Source organism: Parasteatoda tepidariorum, chromosome 6 (assembly GCF_982258835.1).
Source record: "Parasteatoda tepidariorum strain Cologne lab strain chromosome 6, Ptep-v5.0, whole genome shotgun sequence".
Classification (NCBI taxonomy): Eukaryota; Metazoa; Arthropoda; class Arachnida; order Araneae; family Theridiidae; genus Parasteatoda; species Parasteatoda tepidariorum.
Window position 1 is genome coordinate 47,495,291 of NC_141760.1, and position 27,961 is coordinate 47,523,251.

A 27,961-nucleotide genomic window follows, 5' to 3' on the forward strand; every position below is an offset into this window, starting at 1 on the left:
TATTTAAAAAAAGATATTTCAATATTTCTTTTCAAAAATTTCATTTACTTTCAAAAAGAACACAAAAGTTCCAATGAAAAATGTATAACAAAGTCCATAGATAAAGTTTGCTTTATTATAATAGACTGCAAGACAGTCTTAAAACAAAGATTGTTGAACCAGTAGTTCAATTGCTTGACTCTGATTCCAGACATTTCTAAAAATTAAATTTTTCTTAAAGATAATTACTTTAAATTGTTTAAACTGTATAATACTTTTCAAACTAAATCTTTGAAAAGTATTCCATTATTAAGTTTCTTTATTATTTTAACATCTATTTCAACATTTGTATTTCTATATTGTTTTTGCACCATTGGTATTGAATGTTATATTTTATGCAATACAAATTTTTATATTACAAAGTTTGAAGAAATAAATTTTAATAAATATTTTTTTATTGGAATTGTTCAAAAAAAAATTCCTGGAAAAGATATCAACGCCACATAAACATAAATACATCTAACAATATACCAATTACTTTAATAAACTTTTAAAAGACATGTATAGATAATTTTTAATACATAGTTAGTGTTTGATGATACAAATGATATAGTTTTAAAATAAACGAATTAAAAGATTAATTTATTTGCAAATATTATAACTAAATCAAGTAAAACTTAACAATATTTGTAAAGCAAAGTAATAAACATTTATTTTCTTAATATTAGCAAATCATTGTAGTTATAACTATCATATAATCCATGAATGTGTTTCAAGATGAAATTTTTTGAAAACCAGTTGCAATTGTATTACATATTAGAAGTGTCTTAAACATTCATTATTTACTAGTATGTATTTTTAAAAAAATTAGTTCTATAAATATTGACACTAAAAAGAAAACTTCATAAGAAATCAAATAATAATTGAAAAGTAAACTTAATATGAGCACTATAGTTGTTATCTTTCTTAATTAGACTAATTTTTGACATATTTGTTAAAGTAGCTTTCAAAAAATTATATACTTATTTTTATAATTTATAGGGCTCAACTTAGTTATCCTCACTCAGTGTAAAGCAAATATTTTAAACTCTTTGATTCCATAGCTTTTCTTAAACATCAGTAAAACGATCTATTAGTTTTTTTGAGAAAAAACTAGACTTGATTATAATGAACCATGAACTTTGTTTTAAAATGAAATAAAGCCAAATTGCAAAAATGAAGACAGTTATTATGATCTTATTTTTTATTCAAATACTTATAAGGCAATTTTACCATAAACAATACTAGACAAATGATTGGTTACAATTTTTGTACTTGTTTGTTTAGTCGCAGGACACCAATCAATGGACACTTTAAAAAAGTGAGAAATACATTGAGTTGTTTGGAAAGTATCTTTATTCTTTTGCCAACGAAGGACTTAATTATATTTTTCACACCCATCACATATTTTGTCAGCTGATATAGCAAGGCTTGCTTTTGAAAAATACATTATGTATTGGCAGTATGTAGTGCCAACAATTTTTGTACTTTTTTATTTAGTCGCATGACACCAATCAAAAAAGGACACTTCAAAAAAGTGAGAAATATATTGAGTTGTTTGGAAAGAAATTTCGTTTTTTAGCCAACAAAGGATTTAATTATATCTTTCACAGCCATCACACATTTTGTCAGCTGACATAGCAAGACTTGGGCAGTATCTTAGTGCCAAAACTGGTTTGCAAAATTTTGAACTGGTAAAATTTCGTTTAAGATGCACCATGTCAGTTTAAGCAGACGGGGACTCAATAAAAGCATTATTTGGAATATGCAACCAGCAAATCACAATTTGTGAGATCATTCACACATTAAATTTATCAAATTCGACTGTTCATGATCATTTGAAAAACCTAAGATTTTTAAGGTTTGTTTCTCAAATGCAAAGAAAGTTATCTATATTTGAAGCATGTCATCACTGGGGACAAAAAAGGGGTTGTCTGTAACAACATTCTGATCTCAACAAAATTGTTTAGATAGTAAAACCTTTTCCTCAAATAAGAAGGTCAAAAATCACACGGATCAGTTTTTTGTCAGCAAAATGCACATGGAATTGTGCTACTGCTATAAGGATGGTGAAAGGAATAGCACCAGAATGGATATCATATGATTCAATAAAATATTCATTCTTTATAAGTAAATTGTCTTCATTTTTATAACTTTCTTAAAAACTCAATAGATAAAATTGTTGTAAAATGATGATAAATAATTTCAACTTAGTACACTTTCTAAAACTGCATTGATTAAGAATATCTTGAATTCTGCTTTAAATTCCCTCACCTCCCATGTTAACGAATAGGGAATTATATGAATACTATTTCCTTTGCTATTATGTATTTAAATATAATTTTAGATTTTTTATATTTTTATTTTTTTTATTAACATGCATTACCAAATTTAAACATTTAAGGTATAAGCCATTGTTTAACTTTCTACTAAACTACTATGGTAGTTTCAGAAATCAAAATTTGTAAATCAATTTCAATAAAATACATATTAAATAAAATGAAACAAAAAAATCTAAAAAAACTAGCGAGTTAATAAGTAGGAAATAGGTATTTGTATAATGCTCTACACGGTAATACGAGAGACGGGAAAATCAGAATTTGACTCTATGGTACCCTTAACTTATTTCATTATTTCCCAAAAATAATGCAATAACTCACACATGTTTATGTTTCACAGTATTGTACAATCATGATAGTTAGGAATTTTCAAGGGAATAATGATTCAGCTAAAAATTATTATTTACACTATTTTCCATATATTATCTGCTCCAGAAATTTGCTGACAGTATACCTTCCGGAGGAGAAATGCGTCCCTTCTTTGCACACTGTTGTAAAAATATTTCAAGTCGTTCCAGCGGACCACCAGAACCACCAGGTGTCACTTGCTTTATCTTTTGAAAATAGTCCTTACATAAAATATGTAACATTTTGTTAAACTGCTTTCCGTATGCTTTTTGCAAAGCATAACCCGCAACATCAAGAAAGTCAAATAGAACTGTGGGTGTTATGTCTGGCCTGGGTTCCAAGTTCAACATCCGAGACAACCATTTCCAACCCCATTCAATGCCATGAGGATGAGGGGAGCTAACACCTGGGGGAAGGGGTGATTGTATAATTGCAGCGTACAATCTCACATAACCACTGATTCGATGGAGAAATTTGTATTTGGGTTCAATTTTATCCTCATCGTCTAGTCTGTATCCCAAAGATCTATAATATATGAAATAACACACTTAATATGTAAGGCACATGCACAAATAGCCTGTGAGTTGTTTTTAAAAATCTGTTTATATATTTAAAATTAAAGCGTTCAATGTTAAAAAGGGGTATGTAACATTTATATGAAAATAAGTCTTTTGTTGTTTTTGGAATACCAATCACCAATTATCAAACACTGAGTAATTTTCTTGACTGCCTAAAGAAAACAATCCAACAATTTGAAAGCAATTAAAACAGTCTTTTCACAATTGACACATTTTTTTTTAAAGTGCAGATTTGTAACATATCCCCTTTTAATATTGACCGCTTCAATTAATAAAACAACCTGTTTAATATAAATTAATTTAATAAATAATAAACCAGTATTAAAATAGGGTAATAAATATGCATTTGCATTAAAATGTCATATGAAAATCTAAATATTTTTCATAAGATTTCAAACTAGGTGAATTAATATTTAAAAAAATTATAAATGAAACATAAGTAAAGAAAATAACAACATAATTTCATAAAAATGAAACAATCAATTGCATTAAAGCAAATAAACTGTTTTAATCATAATAATTTTTTTACATAAAGTGTTCTTGACATCATTAAAAAGATTCATGTTAAGAGATTTTATGGTGACTAAACCTTGAAAAAAAAATTACAAACGTGAGAGAATATATTTTTTTAAATAAAAAATTAAGAAAGTTTTAAGAGAAATAAATGAGAATTTTTTGAAGGACTTTTGATGCAATAATGCATTATTATACTTTAAATTGCAATCTGAATAGTTTAAGGACACTGTTCAGGATATCGATAACTAATCATACCGATAATTCACATGCAAGAAGAGGGGGAATTTAAAAAAATATTTAAAGTCCTTTGAAGCTTTTGCAGTTAGATGATTTATCATTAATTAAAACTTAAAAATATCTATAAAACATTTTACTAACAAAAAAAAAAGACCATTACATTGGCTAAATACACCTCCAAGCAATGATAAAAAAAAATAAAAAAATATTATATAATAACCAAATTTTTATAAATATAATCTAATGATAAAAATAATCATTACAACAGGGAATCAAAGAAATCTTTTTTAAATAATTAACTATAATAGAATATTTCTTTAAAAACTTTTTAATAACCATCCAAGACAAACCCAATATAGAATTGAACAATACAATAACTGGATAAAATCATAGTTATTTAAGAGAGAGAAAAAATTCATATAATCTGCTTAAAAGGATGCCATTCAATGGGAGAAACTTTTTGTCACAAATTATCTTTCACCACCATAACTAATTTAAAATTTAAAGTACAGATTCTTTATCTCCTCCATTACTAATTTAGAAGAAAGGCAATCTGAGTCCAGACAAACCTAGAGTAAGACACGAAGTTTCAAATACTGAAAGAAAAAAAATTCAAATATTAAAAGGAAAATGAATTATGAAAAGATAACTTAGGATTATACAAAGGAGAAATTCTCTTCCAATAATTTGTCCGCATATTGATATTTAGAAGAAGCAAAAATTCCGCAATTGAAATTTAATGGCTTACTCAAGGTTTGCCTGAACTCACATTGCCTTTCTTCTAAATTAGTAACCAAGGAGATAGAGAATTTGTGACAAAAAGCTTCTCCAAGGGTATGGGATTTCTTAAATTACCAACTTAACTGTATTTTTAAAAAAAATTAAGAACATAAACTAAAGCTTTCATAAGTTTAAAATAATTAGGAAATTAGTTACACACATTTAACTTCTTTTTAAAAAAAAACAGCAAGGTTGTAGTAAGGTAAGGTCTGATTATAATTTCATATGTTTTATTTTTATATTCACCAGTTTATAAGAAATATTTTAATTTATATGTTAAAAAAATCATCCCCCACCTACCACTTACAGAAATTACTCTTTACATAAACTCTCACAAATAACAATTATAAGTCCCCCATCACAAGTTGGTGTGCCCCAAGTGAGAGTTAAGTGTAATGATAGATTTTATTCCAGCTTTTCACAGAAAGAAGGCAAAAAGTCACAGCAAGTTTGAAAGACTGCTGGAAGAGGGAGTAAGACAAAAGCGATTTAGAAGGGAAAGTTTAAACATTGATGCTTTGAAAAAACAAGGTTTTTTTTCTTTCTTTTCTAGCCTATTCATTTCTTTATTTCAAAGTTTACTTCGGACATTTAAAAATAAATTACACATCAATTGTGAGTGTAGTTTTCACAATTTTTTTTACCCTCATTATGCAAATGTTTTTAATTAGAGATTAAATGAAAGCTGGCAATATATAATTTAAAGACAATAATTATAAGACAGATCAAGACTAGATTTGGGGGGAAAAAGATGAGTATAGAAAGATTAAAGCTGTGTCATGTTGTGGTGAGAATCCAGTTTTCCAGAAAATTATGTGCCATTTAATTTATTTTCTTGTTTAATAAATATTTTTTGTAAATTTAAAGATGAGTCTTCAATTGTGTTTGCTTAGCATTTTTCACTACACACTGAACAATTCTAGTAATTTTGTACTGATTCTTAGTACCACCACTTTTACACACTGCCGGATTACTCATTAGGCAAGACTAGGCCATGGCCTAGGGCTCCCAATGATTAGAGGCCCCCTTAAAATGGATTTTTTGAAAAAAAATTTAAAAAGTTAAGAAAAATAATAATTAAAAAAAATTTATAATAAATTTCAAATATATATTAATAAAATACGATAATTTTTTATATAATGTTAATCATATTTATTTATTACTTATTAAAATTAAATTTATTATTATTTATTTTTAATTTAAATATGCTTTCTTAAATGAAAAGATATCTAAATACTTTCATAATTGAATAAATAAAAAATATACGAGAAAAAAAATTTAATCTAAGGGCCCCAAAATTTTGAATGGCCTAGGGCCCCGCGTACGCTTAATCTGGCTCTGCTTTTACATATTTATTTCACTGAATCTCGTGCCAGAAGAAATGCGCTCATATTTCATCCTCATAAACTTACCCACACCTATGAAAAAGTGTATTAGTCAGCTAGGATTTCTTGCTAATTTGTCGCCGCATGAAAACAACAGACAAAAGAACGTTTTGGGGTATATCAAATGCTCAATTGATTAATGAAAAGTTAAGATCTAACTTACTGAAAATATTCTTCATCAGATTGACTTTCTTCCTTAGGAGGATAATAAGGAGCTAAGTACGGACATTTATCATAAAAATGTCCAAGAAGCAGTTGACCAAACTCAGGCTGTTTAACCCAAACCCCAAGAGCAGCAAAAGCAATAGGAAATGCAGTAGAGTGCTGGGAAGAGATCTGAGTGTCTCCCTGTTCCTGCAAAAAACATTTGTATGTATAGAATAAGTAATAAAAAATATTCAACATTTGCAAAAACTACTTTTCAGAGGAAACTTACATTACACATAATTTACATGACATATACAGTAAAATACCACTATAACTAATTTAAAGATACTAGAGAAATCAATTCGATACAGTTAAAAGTCACTATACGGATATTGTAGATTCATACAATCACCATTTTCTTTTAATGTGGTATTTTTTTTCCAGACAAAATTTTAACTTACAACTGACATATGCATCTCAAAAATTCCTAGAGATACAAAGTTAATCTTAGCATAAAGAGCATGCTTGAAACAATCGGATAGGGTACAAATAAGCCATCAGATCTACCCTAGGAGCAAAATATGCCCCATTAAAGTTTCAGTTAATTTACTTTTAAACAAATAAAAAATTTCCAGTTGCTGTGCATTCATGATGTACCGGTTAGGCTGCCCACCTTCTAGTAGAGAGGTCCAGGATTCAAATTCTAGCTGGGACGGTTAAGTTTTATCTTTAATTTTCTATTACATAAAGGTTGATAACTAGTATTTATATGTTTTATTCAATTAATACATTTTAAACTTCTAATTTAAACATTTTTTTTTAATTTAAATTTTTAAAATAATAAATTTTTAAAATTAAAAATAATCGATATTTAATTTTTTTATTAAATAATATTTTTCAAACACTATAAACAGGAAAAGTTGCATACAGGCATTATACCCAATTTTTTAAATATGATTTAATTTTAGATTTCTTTTTTAATCTTTATAGAATATTTCTGGCAATGCTGCAGCTTAAACCAAATTATGACAAATTCTGGCTTTTTTTCTTCTTTTTTTGAATAAAAAGTCCTTCTATAATTGCACAAATTTTCATATTTTTTCAAAAATTAAAATATAGTTTTGTAAATTTTATCCCAGCGCTTTAAATGAACAGCTATGATCAATAAATGAATTAAACCTAATGAACTAATACAAATTTTAAAAATTGTCACATATCAGTCTCAAATTAAATATTGTAACTGATCTTTGGTTGATGCGCTATTTTATAAATTTAATTCCTATGATTTAATTCATAATAACTATCAAAAAATTTAAATAAATCAACTTGAAATATGAGCATTGCATTACATATATTTTTTGAACTAAGAATAAGAGAACCGTCTTTATTTAGAAGAGATTTATCATCACTGAAAATAACATGACCACCACACTTACAAAATAATAAAAAACTGTACATATTTATTAATTTTAAAAAAGACTAATAATAATAAAATTCATTTAAAAAATTACATACCACAAATTGTTTTGCAGCTAAGTATGCACAAAAGTTGAAGATTGGCGAATCACCATTCATGTTTCGACCACTAGTCTCTGATGCTTTTCCGGTTAAAATAGATAGCAGTTTATTAACTTTAGTTTTTATCTGTGATCCAGAATTGGATGATAATGAATTTATTGGAGTATTAACGGCTTTCTGAAGCTCAAATCTGTATTTCTTGTTCTAAAAATATAAAAATATTTAAATATACCACCACAGCATACAAATGTTACTGAATATTTGAATAGTATACATAAATAATAAAAGTAAAGTAACGTGGTGAAGATATTTCTATTTTTCATGGTTGCATTTTGTTAATAAAATTTATTGTAGATTTTTAAATAGAATATGATATATTCTTTTAAAATATGCCTGATACATCAAGTCACAATCGAATTTAAATCCTGATCCATTTCTTAACAATACTGATCCAATCCATATAATATCCCTTAATGCCTTAGCGCAATTAGGACATTCTCCCCCAGAAATTCCTTTTCCTACCATTTTTCTTAAAAAAACACCTGGCCCGTGGTATCTTTCATGTTCACGTGAAGGCTACGAGTGTGAGAGTAAGCATAACCATAACTACCGCAAGTTCCATCAGAAGGTGGGAATGACACTGAAGAAATAATTGATATGACAACTAAACTTCCAATGGTTAGGAAATTTCACTTTAACTTTAAGCATTTTGTATAAATAGCAGAGCGCCTGACGCTCGAGAGCATTCGAGATTTTGTCCATGTAAAGTATTTTTGCCCCGCTGTGGGTTTTGTCTTTTTAATTTTTTTCTCTCTTCTCTTTTTCTAGAGGAAGGGAACATCTGTTTGGTATGGCATCACACCTGCCGCCATGTTGGCAAGTTAATTCTGTCGTGCTTGGATTTTTGTCTACAAAGTAATTTTTTTTTATTTTTGATCACGCATCTCCTGTTAATATGATAGTTTTGGATATTATTGCAATAAGAAAAATATTTGACTGACTATGGATTGCCACAATCATGTGCACGTTTTTTTTGAAAGAGGTAATGCTGCTGAATCTCTCTTGAGCTTATCTGCTGACCAGATGCTGTCATAGTTAGAGTTACAAATCATGATTTTTATCTTCGGTGAAGTCCAGCACAGTACCCATGACCCCGCTCTGATGTTTTCTGGCGAAGATCTAATTCCCATCTACTCCTGTGTTGTGTTCAGTCTGAGTTGAAACCACGAAACTCCCAGTCACTCCTAACCACCACACTCTCCATCCGATGTGCCGCCTGTGATTTTTTTCTGATGTCGCCATTGAGCTAATATGAAATAAAGCGAACTTTATTCATCCTAACAAGTGACTCTTTTTTTTAGTGAACTCTTAGTCTCTTTAGATTTAAAAATGTGACCTACTCTCTCTATCAGCTACATAATAGGTATGAGCTTTTTTTTGTTTTATTTCAGTGTTGTTCGGTTAATCAACGTCTATTAATGTGTACTTCCACTGATAGATCATGTGCCATATTTACAGTTTACTTTTGTCAGGTATTTCTTTAGAATTTAACCTTTTAGTTTTCTTGTTAAATTTAAAATTCTTTGGTTTTTCTCAATACCCACCCAGTTAAACAGCACAATGCCCTAACTAAATAAAAAAATTAAAAAAAAAAACAGTTATGAATAACATAAAAATTGTCAGACACAAGATTTTATTACATTCATAATCATCTTTATTGTCAAAATATTTTGTGCCCATTTTTTTATGTAATAATATTTGTAATATCATGTCTAGATTTAGAAACTTACATAAATTTTTAGAAACCTACATAAATGTTTAGAAACCTACATAAATGTTTAGAAATATACACAAATTTTAAATTAATATCTGTATTTAGTCAGAAATTTAGACATATATTAGATTTAAAAGCATAATTATTAAATTTTTCTCCAGATATTAAGTTCTTTATAACATGTTATGATAAAATTTATTTATTAGAATAGATCAGTAATGCCATCTTGTAGCAATGATTTTAAATAGTTGTGAGACAATATTTCACTGCACTTTCAAAGTCACAATTATTTCATAAACACAATTTATGCCATTGAAAAGTTTTGTAAACATTATGGCATGATATCAAAATAGATTCATACATGTTCTTCTACCTAAATATCTGAGTGTCTTTAAACATCACTTTTACTGTTGGAAGTAGTATTTGACATTTTGAAACAGTAAAAATAGAACCGATTTTTAAACGTAACAAGTCCTTAACTTAATAGTCACTTTTAGTTCAGTTAAAGCAATTAGAGCATGAAAAAATAATTAATTTTTTCTAATATTTATTTATTACAACATGAGTTATTTCAAAGCACCTAATAATAAGAAACTCTAGTTAGTTTTTCATAAGAAAAATAGAACATACAATTCTAAAAAATTTGGGGAATTCAGAATATGAAGATAATTATGAACTATGGCAGGGGTCACCAAACTTTTTTGATCATCGACCCCTATATAATTTGTTGAAATCTCCATCGACCCCCACAGAAGTAATTTTCTGTTAATTTAAATAAAACTCTATTAGATACTGTGTTTGTACATATATTTTATGATTTTAAACATTTATTAAAGTAATAGTACATTGTGTAACAATAGTTTTATGAAAAATATATTAATATTGAAATTTAAATACCATATTATTAAATAATAAGTAATTATGCATAGGTAGATATAATAAGTAAAGTAACTAAAGGTTTACTGCTACTTGATCAATGAGATGGGTGTGCCTGGTGTTTTTTTGCAAGGTTCGCTATATTGGGTTCAAAATTGGTCAATTTTAATTTTCGTCAAAATTGATCAATTTTGTAATTTTCGTAAAAAAATACAAAGTGTGCTATAGTTTTGTCGCGGGCTGTACTAATCCATATTATTAATGCTTACCTTCTTTTTTGTGCATTGATAATTAAAATTAATATATAAACCAAACGAATGGTTTTATCGAAACAATAACTAATTATCCAAAACTATAAAAGTTTTAATAATGACTCTGCAAATATTCAACACAGTTTGCAAAGATAGCTGAAACTGCGTATGATATTTGCATTTGTAACGTCAATGCTCGCCACACGTGACATTTGGACAAGCGCACATACGGATATGACTTATAAACTGCGCTGAGTTCGTGCCACTGCGCGGTGGTACGTAATTACTTGTTTCACCCCAATAAATATATGTTTATTAATTTATGTTTTATAAAGAAACTGATATTGAGTCAATTATAAAAAAAAATTCGCAAATTTTACATACTTAATTAGCAGGGGTGATTGTGAGCCCTAGTCAAAATTCTGGAAAATTTCTTGAGTTAAAAAAAATAAAAACAGTTTAAATTGAAAAATTAGAAAAACAAGTTTTCTTCCTTTTTCTCAATATTTCTTAGTTTACTTAAAATATATTTAAAATTGTACACATAGCTATACCATTTACACACACCTATGATGACCTGGAGAAGTAATTAAAATTTACAAATATGTCTTTCTTTCTTGAGTTTATGATTATAACAACTATTTACTGATAAAAAAAATGAATATTAATCACTAATATAAGCTTATAGGTATCTCTCTGGCTCTCCCTTACAAACAAATAAAACAAACTGTGTTTTTAAGTTCCCCCTTTGAAAATTTGATTTCCGGAAACTTCTGTGATCAATGATTTTTTTAAACGTCTGGACCTTCAATCTCCGGAAACTTCCGGATCACTGTTAGCAAAAATTCCGGAAATCCGGATTTTTCCGGAACACAATCAGCCCTGAATTAGGTATGTGTGATTTGCGTATTGAGAACTGCTTTTTTTCGATGCACAATCGATCCTTCCGATTTGGATCGACCCCCATTCGCCCCCCAGTCTCAGATCCACCCCCGTTTTTGTTAAATAGACCCCTGGGGGTCTATACAGACCACTTTGGCCACCTCTGAACTATGGTAATGACGAATATAATTATAAACTTATAATTATAAGCTACCAAAGTTTAAAAAAAAATTGAAAATTTTACTTCTTTTCAGAATTTCGTCATAGACAATACAATACATAACTAAAAATAGTTTAAATAATTAAAAGATTTAAAACCAAATCAAAAATAAGTTACTGAATCACAACCCAATTTCCATTCAACATAAAACTGAAGAAAAAGTAAGCATACATATTCTTTTAAATTAACTTAAAATTTCTATATACATAGAAAAAGTGCATTTCTATTACAATTAAGGAAAAAAATCAGAAAACCTACTAACTTTTGGATCTTTTCTAACTGATTCCACAATTGCATCGACTCGCTTGTAATCATTCATGACTTTTTGATAAAAATGAACTGCATCAGGTGCAATAAAACGGGATATAATTTTCTTTTCATCTGATAAATAAAATTAGAGGTTAACATAATGTAAGATATCACAAATACATGTATATGAATCGCAATATTGGATTTGAAAAACAAATGAATTTGAATCCCGCTATTGGATTTTAAACTCACGTCAAGACGAACCGTAATATTATGTTTAAAAACATATGAATACAAATTACGATATTGATGTTAAAAACGCATAAACACAAATCGTGATATTTGATATTAAAATGGGAGGAATACAAATCGCAATATACAATTTTTAAATTGCATAAATACATATCACAACATTTAACTTTTAAATCAGGTGAATATGAAAATCGATTCTTAATATTAAGATTGCCTGAAGAGGTTTTTTTTTCATTTGTTAAAAAAAAATTATGAGGTTTGCAAAATGAAGTGAATTGAACTGATTGTCATCCTTATGGAATCAAGTGGAAAGTTTTCCTCTGCAGAAATTTAAATTAAATTTTCACTTTGTAATTAAATTTCCAGATTTTTCACTTTTTACGAGTAAAGTTTGTTTTATCATAAAACTTGGATCATTAATTACTGTTTCAGTACAACCCATATGCAACAAAATGCAGGAGTAAAACTTATTACATAACTAGATTTCTTTCTCTCTCTTTTTTGAAGAAAAAAAATATTTAAAGTTTTGATTTTTAAATAAAAACTCGGTTATTTTTGCTTATAACTGGAAAAAAACTCTAAAAATCATATTTGAAAGTTATAATATGTCACATACACATTCCATACAATCTCAAAAATGTGAAATAACTGATTGACACCTACATAAAAAAATAAAGACTGAAATTGCAAAATAATCATATTTGCAACAGTTAAATACGTTATTGAAAAAAAAAGTAATAATTGCTGGCACAAATATGACTAGAAGTTATAAATCACATAAAAATATTTTATACAGTTACTTTTTTTTTCATTTAAAAGATTGAGCTACTACAAAGATTGAACTGATATGAAACAAAGAAAACATAAAGATAACTTATCACTAACTTTGATTTGGTAACAACATTCGTATTTTTACTATCAATCATAGCCAAATAATAATCTCTGAAATAAAAATAATAAATTACAGGTTTTACCTTTATTAGGATCTTTATTCCTAACAGATGAAGCTTCACTGCTAATTTCAATTTCAATATCCTGATTCGTAGTGGTGTTTGAATCTAAACCTAAACAAATAAATACTTCTGTAAATTATTATTTCACCCAGCAGAGTTACTTCAAAAAGTTTCCAACTACAGGAATGCCACCTGCTCTGTTCTCTGCAAAATATATTCAAAGGGGTACAAAACTAAAAACCAAAATTTGCAGAATTTTGGTTGATCTTATTAACATTTAAAATGCTGGAAGAAAGTAAAGTTTCATATGATTTTAGGAATTATATATGCGTAGTGGTAAGAAAAATAACTTCAATTTAAATTTCCTTATCCATGAACCATACATTAAAACTTAAACTATGTTACCACTAAAAAAAAATTACCCACAAAGCGGAGCAAAGTTGGCATATCAGCAAATAAATTTATCAAATTGAATTTTCACGTTAAGAATAAATAAGGCAAGACAAAACAGACAGAATCTGACACATACCATATTCAACTGCAGATGAAAATCAAATGACAATGTCCCAGTTTTCAGTTGTTATCCATACATTTTTATTGGCCGATACAACTTTCTTTTATATTTACAACTAAATAATTAATCTGACTTGCTTTAAACTATTTTACACTTTTAAACTATATTTACATTTGATGGAAACTACCGATATAGGTTTATTATATTTTTAACGAAGAGAAAGAGTTAGACTCAGGGCAAGTGGGTGTGGACAGCGGAGAGAAAAACTATTTTAGCTTGCTTCTGTATGCAGCAAAAATCATCATTCCTCTGGTAAATGCACCCTGTAAAGGTAGATCCATTGTTTGAAGTGAAAGAAGCCAGAACACAAAACCCAAATGAAGCGAGTTTAAAATAGGTAGGATTCAGTTTTGTCACAATAATATTCATATTGTTTTTAGTTGTAATCAGCAAAAAATTAAAAAAGTTATAAAGATATTGTTTTCTCATAAAATATTTTTGTATCCTAAATCTAAAGCAATTTGCAATATTTATTTTTCTTATTGTACTCTGCTAATGTTACATTTGTCATCCTTTTCTAAATTAAAAACTAAAAGAGCTGTTTCTTTATTATAATGTGATTTCATACATTACCTTATTACAATACATTTTAAGATAATTTTATTTGAATTGGTGTCTAAACTTATTAACCGCTCAACAATTATTGTTTAGTGGCATAAATTACATTAATATGCTAACATAATCACTGTCAAACAGAGTCATTAAATGATTTAGAACTTAGCAATCAGTTTTATGCATAACGTGATGATGCATGCACAAATTGTATTTAAATTATCTGTCTGTTTGGTAAGTTAAAATATGAAATTACATTTGGGAACTCAACCAAATTTGCAACAAAAATATACCTTTAATTTTAAATGTTGATCTTAAAAAAGGATGACTAAGAAAAATTATTCACGTTCACTAGTAGATCTTCATAGTAGATATTGAGTGAAATAGAACTAGTAGACCTTAAAAGAAATAGCATCATTTAAAATCTTTCATACAATTTACCAATTAAATTTGGCCCAAAATAAACATTTAATTTAAAGAAATGAATATTGGATGTGGGAAATGTAACAAGTCAGCTGTGTACCCTCCATCAAAGTAGGAGTGTTCAAATCGAAGTGGGCACTACCATCTTCTCCTACATCAGAAAGCCTCCATGCGGTATCTTATAAGTAGTCTGCACAGACTATTTAAAAATGTGAACCAGTTGTGAGCATGAACTCAAATTCTTTTTTAAAAATAATTGGGTGAAGTTTATCACATCTATTTGAGAATTGAATTTGTGGTGGTTGATAAGTAAATGAGACAAACCAATCCTATTCATAAATTATACAAATTTTTAGAGATATATTTGCTACCACTTTCTTAATTTTACTAGATTTTGTATAAACAGCTCTTTTGATAACTGAATTACATTCATGGTGGTTTGATCGGACTACATATAAAAAATCGTGTGGAGGCTTTCAGTTATAGGAGGCGTTAGCACTACTGTCAAGATAGGCATATGCAGATCACGTCTGGAGGTCACCAATGTGGGGGCTAGTGTGCCAACGATGCCAACCTTCGTCCATCAAAAGGTAACCCAAGATAGAATTGAGTAAACACATTTTATATACTAGTGAATAGGATTTGTATTATTGTAGTATTAATTACACTACATAATAAAAAGTAAGATATTTTAAGTACAATAATATTACGTGATTAAAAATCATATTAATAATTGTGATATTTCAACTACAATATTATGACGCACAAGATTCTAATTGCGCATTTGAATAATCACTTTTTGACGCAATTTATTTCTGCCAATTTTATCGTAAATACAATTTCTTTTTTAATCCTTTTTTCAGCATTGAGTCGCTTGAATATGATTTTTAAAATTCTGATATTTTAATAATTTATAGGTACACACGAAGTTTTAACTGCTTCACTATTTGTAATTTTGTTTTCAATTTTTTCTAAATAAAAAAGTGCTTTTTTTTTAAAGAAAAAAAAAACATTTGCTATTTAACATAAAACCTTTAATAATTCACAAAACATAAATATCTTAAGTTGAAGCATGTTCCCAACTAAATTTTATTTCGCAATTTAATGATTTTGTTTAAATATAAATCATTATAAGCCCTATAAACTTTCTTTTATCAAAATATTAATTTGATTTTATATTACTCATAAAAATACTTATTATTTTCTAAAACTTTTATTCAGTGAGCATTCCAGTTTTTTACTGTTAAAACTTATTTTAAAATGAACTTTGAAATTACGTAATGTGATGAAAAAAATTATAATTTTCCCCCAACATTTATATTTTGATAAATCTGTTTTTCGATTAAAAGAGATACTTTAAAAAAGTATGTTTCTCATTTTTTTATGTATTTTGAAGTTTAAAAGTATTTAACCATTAATACATCAATGTTACAGTTATTAGAAGATCAATGTTTATAGAAAAATTATTAAGTTTGCCGTCAAATGTGCATGTATGCGACTCTTTGTTGGCCTATCCACCCTTTACTCGAAAAGATTGTGCACCCCTATTTTAAAGCAACAAGAAAAAATATTTTGTATACATACTTTGTTCCACCTCATTCTTCTTTAAATTATTGTTTTCTAGAGAGGATATACTATTTGTTAAAACTTCTTTGTGATGGGAAGCCTTTACTTTAGCAGAATCTGTAAAATATTGTTACACATTTATAACTAAAACTTTAATCAGCAAATAAATAATAGAAACAATGCATACCTATGTCTGAAGATATTTCTTGAAGCAACACATAAGCTCTTTGCACTTGAAAATTTGCATTTAAAATATCATCAATAGTTAGCTCTTTATCTTTGGATTGCCTATCTATATCATTTATGTATTGCAACAAAGCAGTTGGTTGTTTTATACGCTCATTCAGAGGAACAGTTAAATGTTCCTGGTATTCACACAAAGTCAATTTTTCTACAGATTTGTTAACAAAAGATTTAGCTTCTGAAAGACAGGTGTTTAACTGAGCTTTAAATTCTTCTTGCTCTTTCAATCTGTGAATATTATATATGTAACATTATTTTTCTAGAAATAGTTAACAAATTTAAAAATAATTTTAAAAGAATATTGTACTAAAAGATAAACTTTTGTTTTCATAAAAATATAACTATCGAACTATATTCACTAAAATATAACCATTTATATAACTAACAAACATCACATCATGCAAACATGAGATATTAAAATAGAATTGAGAAGTTCAAAAGATAAAGGTTCTAAGTGACATTTTAGTGAATTTGCGTAGATTAGCTTTCAAACTTATACATTGATAATCCCTTAATAAAGTTCATGCCTTGCCTTTATTTCTAGTCTACATGCTTAAAATTGGCAAAATCTATCAATCCCTATCATTTACTTCATACTTCTTATAATAGTGTTCATACATTATGTGTTTTGGTTTATTCTAAAGACAGATTTTCTAAGGTTACTGGTCGACTATTTGTTGCCAAATATAATTGAAAAATTCCTCTACTCAAACACCATCACTTAGCACTGTTATCCACTTGATATGTCCAAAATTTGATACATGGTAAAATAAATCGACATAAAATTAAATCAGATTAAATTAGATATTTCTCTAAAAAATCTTAATTTCTTAAAAATGTTGCTTAAAATCATCTGTTAAGCTATTGATTTGTAATAAAATTTGCATTTTAACAGAGCTAATAAATGCAGCAAGATGAGTCCTAATACAAATAAATGAATATAAAACAGTAAGCTAGGAAGCACATAGATACCTAGCGGCACATAAAGAAATATTTTAGTTTAGATAAGCCAGAGTAAACTATAAAGTTAAAAATGCTGAAATTAATTCCAAAAAATATGAAACAGCAAGCAAATTATAGCAGAATTAGCTGTGCCATGGAGAGGGAAAAAAATTCTGAAATAAGTTTTTTGTCATTTGACATTTTCAAAACTAAAAGTACAGAAAATGAGTTCAGGACAAACCAAGAGTAAACTATGAAGTTTCAATTGCGAAAATTTCTTCTTCAAAATATCAGAGCAAACAAATTATGGCAAAGTTAACTATGCTTATCATGAAAATTTTGTACTTTAATGAAGCATTTAAACTTAATGCATTAGGAAAATGCAAACTCAATATACATAATATATGTGATTACTGCTGAATGAATTTAGAGCATTTTTTTTTTCCATATAAGATCTAAATTCATGTTGCGTAACTAAAATATTGCCGCTTAGATTAGATAAGTGTGGGATTACTCAGTGTGAAAGAGCACAGAGACTGATAATCTCAACTTGAGGCTTTATTCTACTGAACTGAATGTTACATGTGCTTACATACAAACTTTCTCGATCAGAACATACCTGAATCTTAAAATTCTAAAAAATGAATATTCTACTGAACTGACTGTTACATGTACTTATATACAATTATGGAACTATCTCAAACAGATCAGTTCTGAATCTGAAAATTCTAGAAATTGAATCATTAACAACATAAATATTAAAAGAATGAAAAAGAATTATAATGTATTCTTCAACAAAAATCCGTTTTAGGCAACTTGCCCTGGATGTGGTTCGAACACCCAACCTTTGGCTTTGTAGTCCAATGCTTTACCACAGAGCCACCAGCTCTACAGAAAGTAACAAGTTTTGATACAATATCAAAGCAGTTATTATTTTACCTAAATTGATAAAAACAATATAATTATAGTTGTCTCAAATTTTCAATATTATGAAAAGTTTGATTTGTTATATCGAACTTTGTTTGCAATCATTTTGCTGTTTGATCTAAATCTTTGTTTGCAATCCTGATATTAAAAATAGAAACACAATTTCAGGAGAAAATAGAAATTAATCCAAGTAAACAAAAGTTATGACACAAATTTTAACTCTCTTTTTGTGGCATTGCCTTCCAATATAAAAGAAAAGGAAAACTGTGCATTCATATTGCTTAAATGAAATATGGTAAAACTAGCTTAAAAATTTTGCATAACTTATACTTGTTGTATAAAAATTTGTAAAATAATACCAATAGATAAAAGAATACAATTTTTTGAAAAAGGGAGTCTATGATGTGCATTTTTCATAATCATTTTCTAATTTTCAATGAACTATGCCTTTTTATTATTGAATAAAATAAGAGATTAAATTAGGTGATATAATTTAAATTACCTCTCAACATAATAAAATGAGCGATCAGTTGAACAAAGTTTTCTAAAATATAAATCTTGAATTTTCTTAAATGAAAACATCTAAATAATAAATACTAAAGTTTAAAAACTATAACTTATTACACAAAAATGTATTATCCCATATAACAATATGAGGAAGTACAGAAAAAGTTTAATAGCATACAAATGACTCAAGAGTCAAATAATTGAATTAAAATAGTGCTCATGTTTCAGTGCAATAAGGGACAACTTCACAAAACATGACAAAAATGTTAAATGTATTTCATTTTATAATTATCATTATATTCAACTTCACAGTCCTGTCTGTTCTTCATTCAGTAAAAAACGTTGCTAATGTGATTGAGTTGTTTTGAATCAGTATTTTTCATGCAAGTGTAATAAGTTGTGTATTGTTTGCACATACATTAAATAAAAACTTATGATATAATTTATCAAAATCAGTACTTATTTTTTAACTTCATTCTAAGAGACGGTAAAATAATTACCTCCGTTTTAAATCTTCTTCAGCTTGCTTCTGTTTCAACTCAGCTTCAAGTATTTTGGCACTTAATTTCTAAAAACAATGAAATTAACAATAAATGACTTAAAGCACTGAATGAAATGGATTCATTCTAACTTAAATGACACTGCTTATTGTTTATGTGAACTATATATGTTAAGTTTTTCTTTTTTCGTTTATAAATGAGAAGAAATAAAAAATAGAACTCATAAGATTCCTCTTCATATTGCAGGAAAAAACACATCAAATAACAAGTGAACCTTTTGCAATGTGATCATTTAGCCAATATTTTCCTTGATACAATAATTTTGTTCAGATAATCCTTTTGTGATATGATCAATTACATTTTCATAGAAAAACAGAATTTATGAAATAAATTTCCTCTCAACATTTTAAATCATCCCTTATCCAACATGATAGCATGATTGACAATAATAATATAATAATTTTCCTGACATAATCTTTTTGCCGATGTAATTATTCACAATTTCATGACATTCTGTTTCCAAAAAATAGAGATAACCATTTATTAAAAAGGAACAATTAAATATTAACCCCCACTTGACTTGTAAAAGGTGAAATGTAATTATTACTTTAAATGCATTCATTTGGAGGTAATTTATACGAATTAGTGAAACATTAGTGATATAATTGACTCAAAAGAAACAATTAAAGATTAATCTCACTTGACTTTCGAAAGGTAAAATTTAATTCTGATTTTAAATATATTCATTTCGGATAATTTATGTCAATAAGTGAAACAATGGTGATATTACTGATAGACCATATCTACAGTGAGTTTCAAGTATTTAATAATTTTTGGGTAAATTGAGATAGATTGAAAAAAAAAATCATAGAAATGTTTTAGGCAGAATTATTGTATTAATGAAGTGAGTTATAAGAAATATGACCATGAAGTTAAATCTGTTTTAATAAACACAAGATTGGAAATTTATAAACAAAGGGAAAAATAAGATAAAAGCCAAACTTGATCATGCACAAAATTTTAATCCATAATCACTCAAGATTAATTACCACACACACAAAAAAAAAAAAAAAAAAAAAATTCTATAATTTGAAGACATCATTGAAAAAATATTAATAAATAAATTTTAATTTTACATCTTGGAATAAAAATTTTAGAAAATAATTAACATAACAATAAACATATTCATAGTACATATTTTTACCTTAACATGGCTTTGATGTTGTTCCTTTTGTAATCTTCCAACCTCATGAGCTTCTCTCATCCTTCAAAATAAATAAATAACTGACAGATGCAATAAATTAAAAAGGAAAAAAAAACTAGTATGCAAGCTTTAAGCTGCAAGGAAAAGTATAATATTTTTCTATAAATATTTGATAAACTAATAATATGTAATAGGTAGCTAATAACATATTAATTGCTACCAATTGTAAATTCTGTATCTAATAATATGTTTAGTGAATGATTAAAATAATATACAGTCAAATTTCAAAAATTAAAAGCTCCATTTAACAAATATTTTAATATCTCAAAAAAATTATAATAATAATAATATTTCCTGCTGAATTTTTTAATCACTAATGGAAAAAAAAACTTGCTTCGATGATGTTTTTTATGAATACTTTTCACACACAGAACATAAAAGTTTTTTAAAGTTAAAAAAAAAAATCATTTGAAGAATACAGAAATTTTTAATATATATATATATATATATATATATATATATATATATATATATATATATATATATATATATATTACCTATTTAAAAATCTCAGTGAGAAATACCCATACACACATTAAAATGAAAAGATTGCAGACAACATAATAAAATATTTATTTTCTATCTATGAGTGTGGGTCTTACAAGAAATATGCAAAAAGATGACCAAATGAAACATTTCCATTCTTCAAAATAAATATTTTTAAAATAATTAATTTTTCCTTAATAAATATTTTTACAACTGCTCATAAAATTTCGATTTTGTCTAAATAAGATCAATGATAAATAAGATTCATTGCTGGAAAAAATAAGTCACTGCTCTTTAAATCAAAGTTCTGAAAATTAAATGTCTATTTTTTCCCCATTCATTATTGCTACTCAAAATTATAATAGCATTAATAAAATAATAGGAAACGGAAAAAATTCGATATCAAGCAATTTTTTTTCCACAATTTAATCCATTCTTTCTCACTGAAATTAGAAAATACTGTATTACACACTTGTTTTATAACAGAACTCAAAGAATAAATAAATAAAAATAGAATGGAACTTACATGGATTCTTCCAATTTCTGTAATTCACCAGTTCTTCTGCGAGCATCAAGCTCATTCTTTCTTTTTGCTAAATTATATTCTTGTCTGATTTGCTTTTCTACATCTAAGATATGATTTTCAAACTCTGATTTTTTATTTTCAAATATGCTCTGAAATTATAAAAAAAATATGAAGCTCATTTGTTATTCTTACAATGCTGTAATAAAATGGTGCAATTACTTTGAAATAAAATAGATAAGCTTAAATTTAGAAAGCACATACTACACTTTATAATATTAGATTTCATAACTGTTCTTTAATTTTAACTTCTCCATTAATAATTTTTTTAAGACATGTAATGTAATCATGCAATAATTACTTTATTCTTTTTTAACTTCTACAATATGCTTACAATGTTTTTAATCATAACAGCTTTAATGTTTTTGTTTTGTTTTTCGTATATAGAGATGAAATTTCTGGCTAGAACTCCAGTTTTTATTTAGAGCTGATTTACACATTAATGTACTGCTCAATGAGAAACTATCAATTACTATAAAAAATTCAATATTTGTCAATTTTTTGGGAGTCCTTAAGAAAACAGCCTCATTAATATTGACACCAGTGATGCTGAACTAATTGTGGTAATAGGTACCACTTTTGTGGTAATCCATTGCATGAGAATATGTTTTCGACACTCCCTTCAAAATGGATAAAAACTAAAAATTCTTTATTAATTTGATGAAAGAACCTAAAGAAAAAGATTTTGTATAATTTGAATACTGTGTAAAAGTACTCATTATTTTATTACTATTATTATACAATGTTATAATTGACATGAAATGAAAATATTTTCAGCTGTTTCTGTCCTACATATTTTATTGGAACATAATTTTTTTTCCAATTGAATGACAAAATACAATTAATATATATTTATTTTTAGTCTGTTAAATCTGCAATAATGAAAATCAATTTTTTATTTTTTATGGCATAAAACCATATTCTGTATTAATATCTAACCAGCAATCCATACACCATTTAAATTTACTTGCATGATAAATATCTTGCTTTAATTAGCACTAAAAACATACTTGTATATAACGTTGTCTTTCCTCTTCATATTCTTGAATAGGTTGTTCCATTTCAGACTGCAATTCAAAAAAGTGTACATCTGTCATACTATGAATAGGCTTTGGTTTTTCTTTAGTGCTATCCTGTTTAGAGTTAGAAGAAGGTACTTCAGTTTTCACTTTTGAAACTTGGGTAGCATTTTCAGAAATAATAGCAGGAAATATACCAGGGCTGATAGACACTGATATTTTTGTTGAGTACTTTGATATGCCATCTAATATTTCCTGAAAACACAAATTGACACAATTATGTATGGGGATTCAAAACTTATATCAAAAGACTGATTATTTTTTAAAGGTAAAGTAAATAGAACTTTGTGAAACAGTATGAAAATTATTTTTAATTTAAGTTAGTTTGCAAAAACTTTTTTATTTATATATTTTCTCAAAATCCATGCTTTTTAATCATTCCACAAACTTACAAAAAAACACCTCTGAGTTAGTTACTTACCTTTTTCAAAATGATTTTTGTTTACCAATTGGTTAAAGGTTCTTAAATAAGTAGAGCACCATAACTTTGTTTAAAGGATCAGCAAAATGACAATTTTTTACTTCTTAAGATGTATGTTTTCTTCAATTCCTTCTATTCTTAAGTCATAAAATTCTATTACTATTTTAATTATATTCAATAACGAATGAGTCTAGTGAAATTTTTATATACTTAAGCACATGAAAAATACATTCTCATATACTTTATTAAGCATAGTCCCACACTGATTGATGATATAAAAAGCTTATGAAGCACCTCTGGCTGCGGTTGGGTAGCCACTTTGATCAGCTCACAAAGGGATGTACGGTTTACCTGCAGCTCATCTATTACAGCTGGGGAACCATCCCCTCTGCAGGGGATCAAAATTATTATGGCATTTCTTTGGAACATCTTCAGGAATGTTATCTATACAGTTGCTAAAAGCCTATTAAGTATTACTTAGTAAGCACATTTTGTTGCAAAAGAAGTGCTCTAGCTAGTTTTTTACTATTGATACGATGCTTGTTGTCCTTGCATTTTATTTTACAAAAAATATTGTGAATAAAATGAAAAAATGAGATTTTATGATATTTTTACAGACTTACAAAATTTACAGTTCACTACAAAGTGAAATAGGTAGTATTAGCTATATACAATAAACCAAAAAACGCAATTAATTTTTTCTTTGAATAACCCGACATATTGAATAATCCTACATCCAAATTTATTTATGTATGAAGATTATTTCGAAACAGTTTAATATTCAAATAAATAAAATATAAATAAAACTTTATATTTATTATTATAAAGATACGTGTGTGATGTTTGAATGAAAGAAACTTTAATATGGCGCATATTGTTTATTTTCTCCATTATCAAAATTTTAATCAGCATTGAAGAATGCATATCTATACAAATAAAAATAATATTGTGCATCTGAAAATTTTATTTTGTTGACTGGGAGATTTAACTGTAGCAGAATAACCATCAAGTCTCGGAAACTTCCGGGCAGTGGCCTTTCTTAATAATGAATCGTGAAATAATTAGCAATACAATACAATAAGAATATTGTACACACATTAAACACTCACTTTTGTACGGCCTTCTTCTACCCAGAATCTGTCGTATTTTAATTGCCCTTTAGAAGAATTTCGAAGAGCCAATGCGACGTCACCCATTTTTTATATACAATGTATTAAAAACAAAATTTCAGAATAAACTAGAATTATTTAAAATAATATTAGCTGACACATTGATTGTTTCAGCAAGTTTAAATTGATTACGACATGAGTTATGTTTGTGTATGACAGTTGTTGATTTTGAATTTTATTTAATATTTACAGTATTTGCTTTAGACTACCTCTTTCTGCTACGCTGGCGGTGTTGAAATCGATTCACATAAAATATATTAAGAATTTGCTTTTAGCTTACTTGTAGTATTGTTATGGTAGCTTAGCTGGGAGCCTTGCCGTTTAGAGGTTTCTAGGTAAATACTGCTAAAAAAAACTATTCGCGATAGCAACGATATAGGGTGGTTGTTGTATGAGACGAATACCTGCGATTTCTATATGAACAGTCATTTATTTACTCTGGAGACGTCTTTAATGTAGCGTGTAGCATTGTAACGTTCCTTCTTTATTGTGGCTTATTAAATTTAAAAAAAAAAAATGTTTGATATTCTTTCTTATGCAAACGAAAACAAAATGGTATCTCTTTATTTTTAGAGAAGCAACATCGGAAAAATATGTATATTCTTATAAGAGTTAAAACCTAATGCCTAAGAAATAGTTTTATTAAATTTAACGATATAACACGAAAGGCTTATTTAAACTTTACATTCCATAGTTTTAAGAATCATACTACTTCAAAAATTAAAATGAACAAAAAGTATACCTAAGCCTCTAAATTTTATAAAATTTAATTTTGTAAAAAAAGTTTTTTGACAACAATTTTTATCAAAAAATTTTAAGTTATAATAAAAATCATTATTTAGAAACTATAAAACGTAAAATAAAGAATGCTTATGAAACAAAAAAAAAACAAAAAAAATCTTTTTTGACGCCATTTTTTAGTGCTACGAAAATGTATCTTTGGGATTTGCCAAAAACAAAACAAGATGCAATTTTATTTCTTAGGAGCGAAATATTTTACCAAATAAAGGAAAATGTACCAATTCCTATGACATGAAACTTTATTTTGGTAAACATACGTTTTGGAAATGTTATTTCATTTGGAATTTTATTTATTAGAGTTAATATGGCGACAGAAATAGAGATTGTTAAGATAGAAAATAAAATAGAGATTGTTTTGAATCTATGTAAAACTCTATATCGGCCCCTTTCCCACCGAAATCCGATTGACTACTGGGCAATTCCATATGTGACGGAATGACATTTTGACTTGCAAAATGATAGTTAATTGAAGTTTCCATGCATCTAATTTGAAATAAACATATTTTTTTCTCATGCAAATCATTATTATTGGCCTTATGTGATTAAAACACTACTAAAAAAATTTTTCTTTATTTTTTTCTCCTAATTTTATGAATTTTTTGTTTGTGTGACGGAATGACATTTTGGCAACCAAGCTTTTGGCATGCTGCTTAGAGCTGGTAGTTTCTGTGAATTTTGGAGATATTATTTTTTAAAACTATTTTTTTTTTAGTATATTGTGTAAGCATTGTAAAATATGAATTTGAAAAATTTAGCTCAAGTTGGCTTGCAGTTATTATCATTTATTTGCTGTGACGGAATGACCGTGACGGAATGACAAAAGGTTTAAAATTATGTTTAACGCAAAAAAGTGTCTACATCTCAAATTTTTTTATTAATATGTAAATAGTAAACGAAATGTAACTGATAAACAGGATTAGTATGTAAGTAACTGATAAACAGAATAAATAAAAACCATTCATTCACAATTTAAAGACTCTTCAAATACATAGCGGGTACGTTTTCCAACAATTTGAAAATTAGGTTGTTTCTTAAGAGGTTTTATATCTGACTTGTCAATGACACATCTATCTTCTTTCTCAGGAAATGTATAAATAAAGAAATTCTTATCCCATCTCCTTAGATTTAGTATTTCAACATCTGAATCGTCCTTGTCTATCGAAATGATTTGTGCCACATATAAATGTTCCTTTTTTTTCCCGCAGTATAAGGCAATGATAAAAGAGCCGACCAAGTACTCCTCAGTTATGTCATCTAATTCCTCTTCAATAAATTGGCCATCTTTTAGATCACATACTTGGCTTTGGTTAGAATTAGTAAACATTCTAATTTTTATGACATACTTCTCAATTACATTAAGGTAGTGCACATCTCTTGTCTTTGGTATTGCTGTTGTAACGAGTGACCAGTTATAAGCATTTTCTTTTGCCCTCTCTTTAACAGACTGCCTAGACAAAAACAATACTTCAACAATTTGTTGCTTCGATTTTATGAAGTCATATAACTCTTTTGCGTTTTGGATATTTGGTGCTGTTCCAGCCAGCAGCAAACGTCTTGCTTGGCTTTTTAACTGCCCCCCTATGCCACCTACAACACCTTTGCCATGCCCCGTAGCAAAGAAATTCCATGCTAATTCTTCTAATGAAAATTCCTCTTTTAAAAAAGTTAATGCTGTAAACGTGTGTTTCTGTTTAAATTGGCTAGATGGACCATCGGAAAAAAAGCTCACTCTTTTGACTTGCGAGTAGAGGAGAGTTATTTCATTGAGCAACAACCGCAAGCAACACTCTACTAAATATTTGTCATGAGCCATCTCATCTGATAAAACAGCAAAAGATTTTACTTCCCCACCTACCCAGTAGCAGGCTGTGAATATTGTTGTTTGTTGATGGCTCCAATGAGCTGATTGTATCTCATTCTGCTTCATGATGGTAAAATTTTCAGCAAAATCCACCTGAATAGTGATAACAGAGGCATCCTTATTTTCTTTAGACAACTTGAACACTTCACTCTGTTTCCTTTTAATAAAGGTATGCTTCTTGAAAAAAGGAAGCATATTTTTCAGCAATTCCAAGCATTCTTGTACAGTTCCTTCAATTGTTTTCAGCATTGAAAGTTTATTTTCATCTGCTTCCCATTGTTCATAGGAAATCAAGTCTGTCATAATTTCATCAAAAGTTGCTGTAAACCTTTGAAAAGACTCATTACAAGACTCACAATTATTTAACATACAAGCTTCAGAATTTTGATCACACACTATCTCACTGAGGAACAATCTGAACTCTGTTGGGACAGAAGATTGAGGATGAGCATGTTTTGACAGAGCCTTCAATAACAACCTCACATTTTCGTGATATTTACAGGTGCACGTGTTATGAGGTATTTCGGAAATGCTCTTTACATGGATTGGTCGTAAAGAACAAAAAAGAGATAAGCCGCATTTTACATCATTATGGGCTTCTTTAAATAAATGAAAAGCCTCTTTCAGTGTCATTAGCATACAACGCTTTTGCACTCCTCGTTTTTCTGTTGGAGTGCGGATTATGACCGAATCCTTCATACCTGGTGACATGTAACTAACATCATCCTGACAATAAAAAT

General features: G+C 27.7%; 1 protein-coding gene across 1 annotated transcript; it reads right to left on the bottom strand.

The window, feature by feature from the left end:
- Positions 1-499: 499 nt before the first annotated feature.
- LOC107451202 (Gle1 RNA export mediator) lies at positions 500-24,779 on the bottom strand. The gene is made up of 12 exons (XM_087165808.1): positions 24,500-24,779; positions 22,901-23,164; positions 21,834-21,982; positions 20,762-20,822; positions 19,558-19,625; positions 16,626-16,909; positions 16,457-16,555; positions 13,345-13,434; positions 12,132-12,250; positions 7,864-8,070; positions 6,365-6,555; positions 500-3,230 (listed from the first exon to the last, which is right to left on the bottom strand). Exons 1-12 carry the CDS (start codon positions 24,584-24,586, stop codon positions 2,780-2,782), a joined length of 2,070 nt encoding a protein of 689 aa, XP_087021934.1. The 5' UTR covers positions 24,587-24,779; the 3' UTR covers positions 500-2,779.
- Positions 24,780-27,961: the final 3,182 nt, after the last annotated feature.

What these genes read in the sequence shown, in the direction of transcription:
- LOC107451202 (XM_087165808.1), bottom strand. Translation starts at nt 24,586, where the DNA reads ATGGGTGACGTCGCATTGGCTCTTCGAAATTCTTCTAAAGGGCAATTA. An exon ending in CAGAAATTGGAAGAATCCAT is followed by an intron (nt 20,823 to 21,833) that starts GTAAGTTCCATT and finishes TTTATTTTGAAG; the next exon opens with GATGAGAGAAGCTCATGAGG. An exon ending in TAGCTGCAAAACAATTTGTG is followed by an intron (nt 6,556 to 7,863) that starts GTATGTAATTTT and finishes TGTTTTTTGCAG; the next exon opens with GAACAGGGAGACACTCAGAT.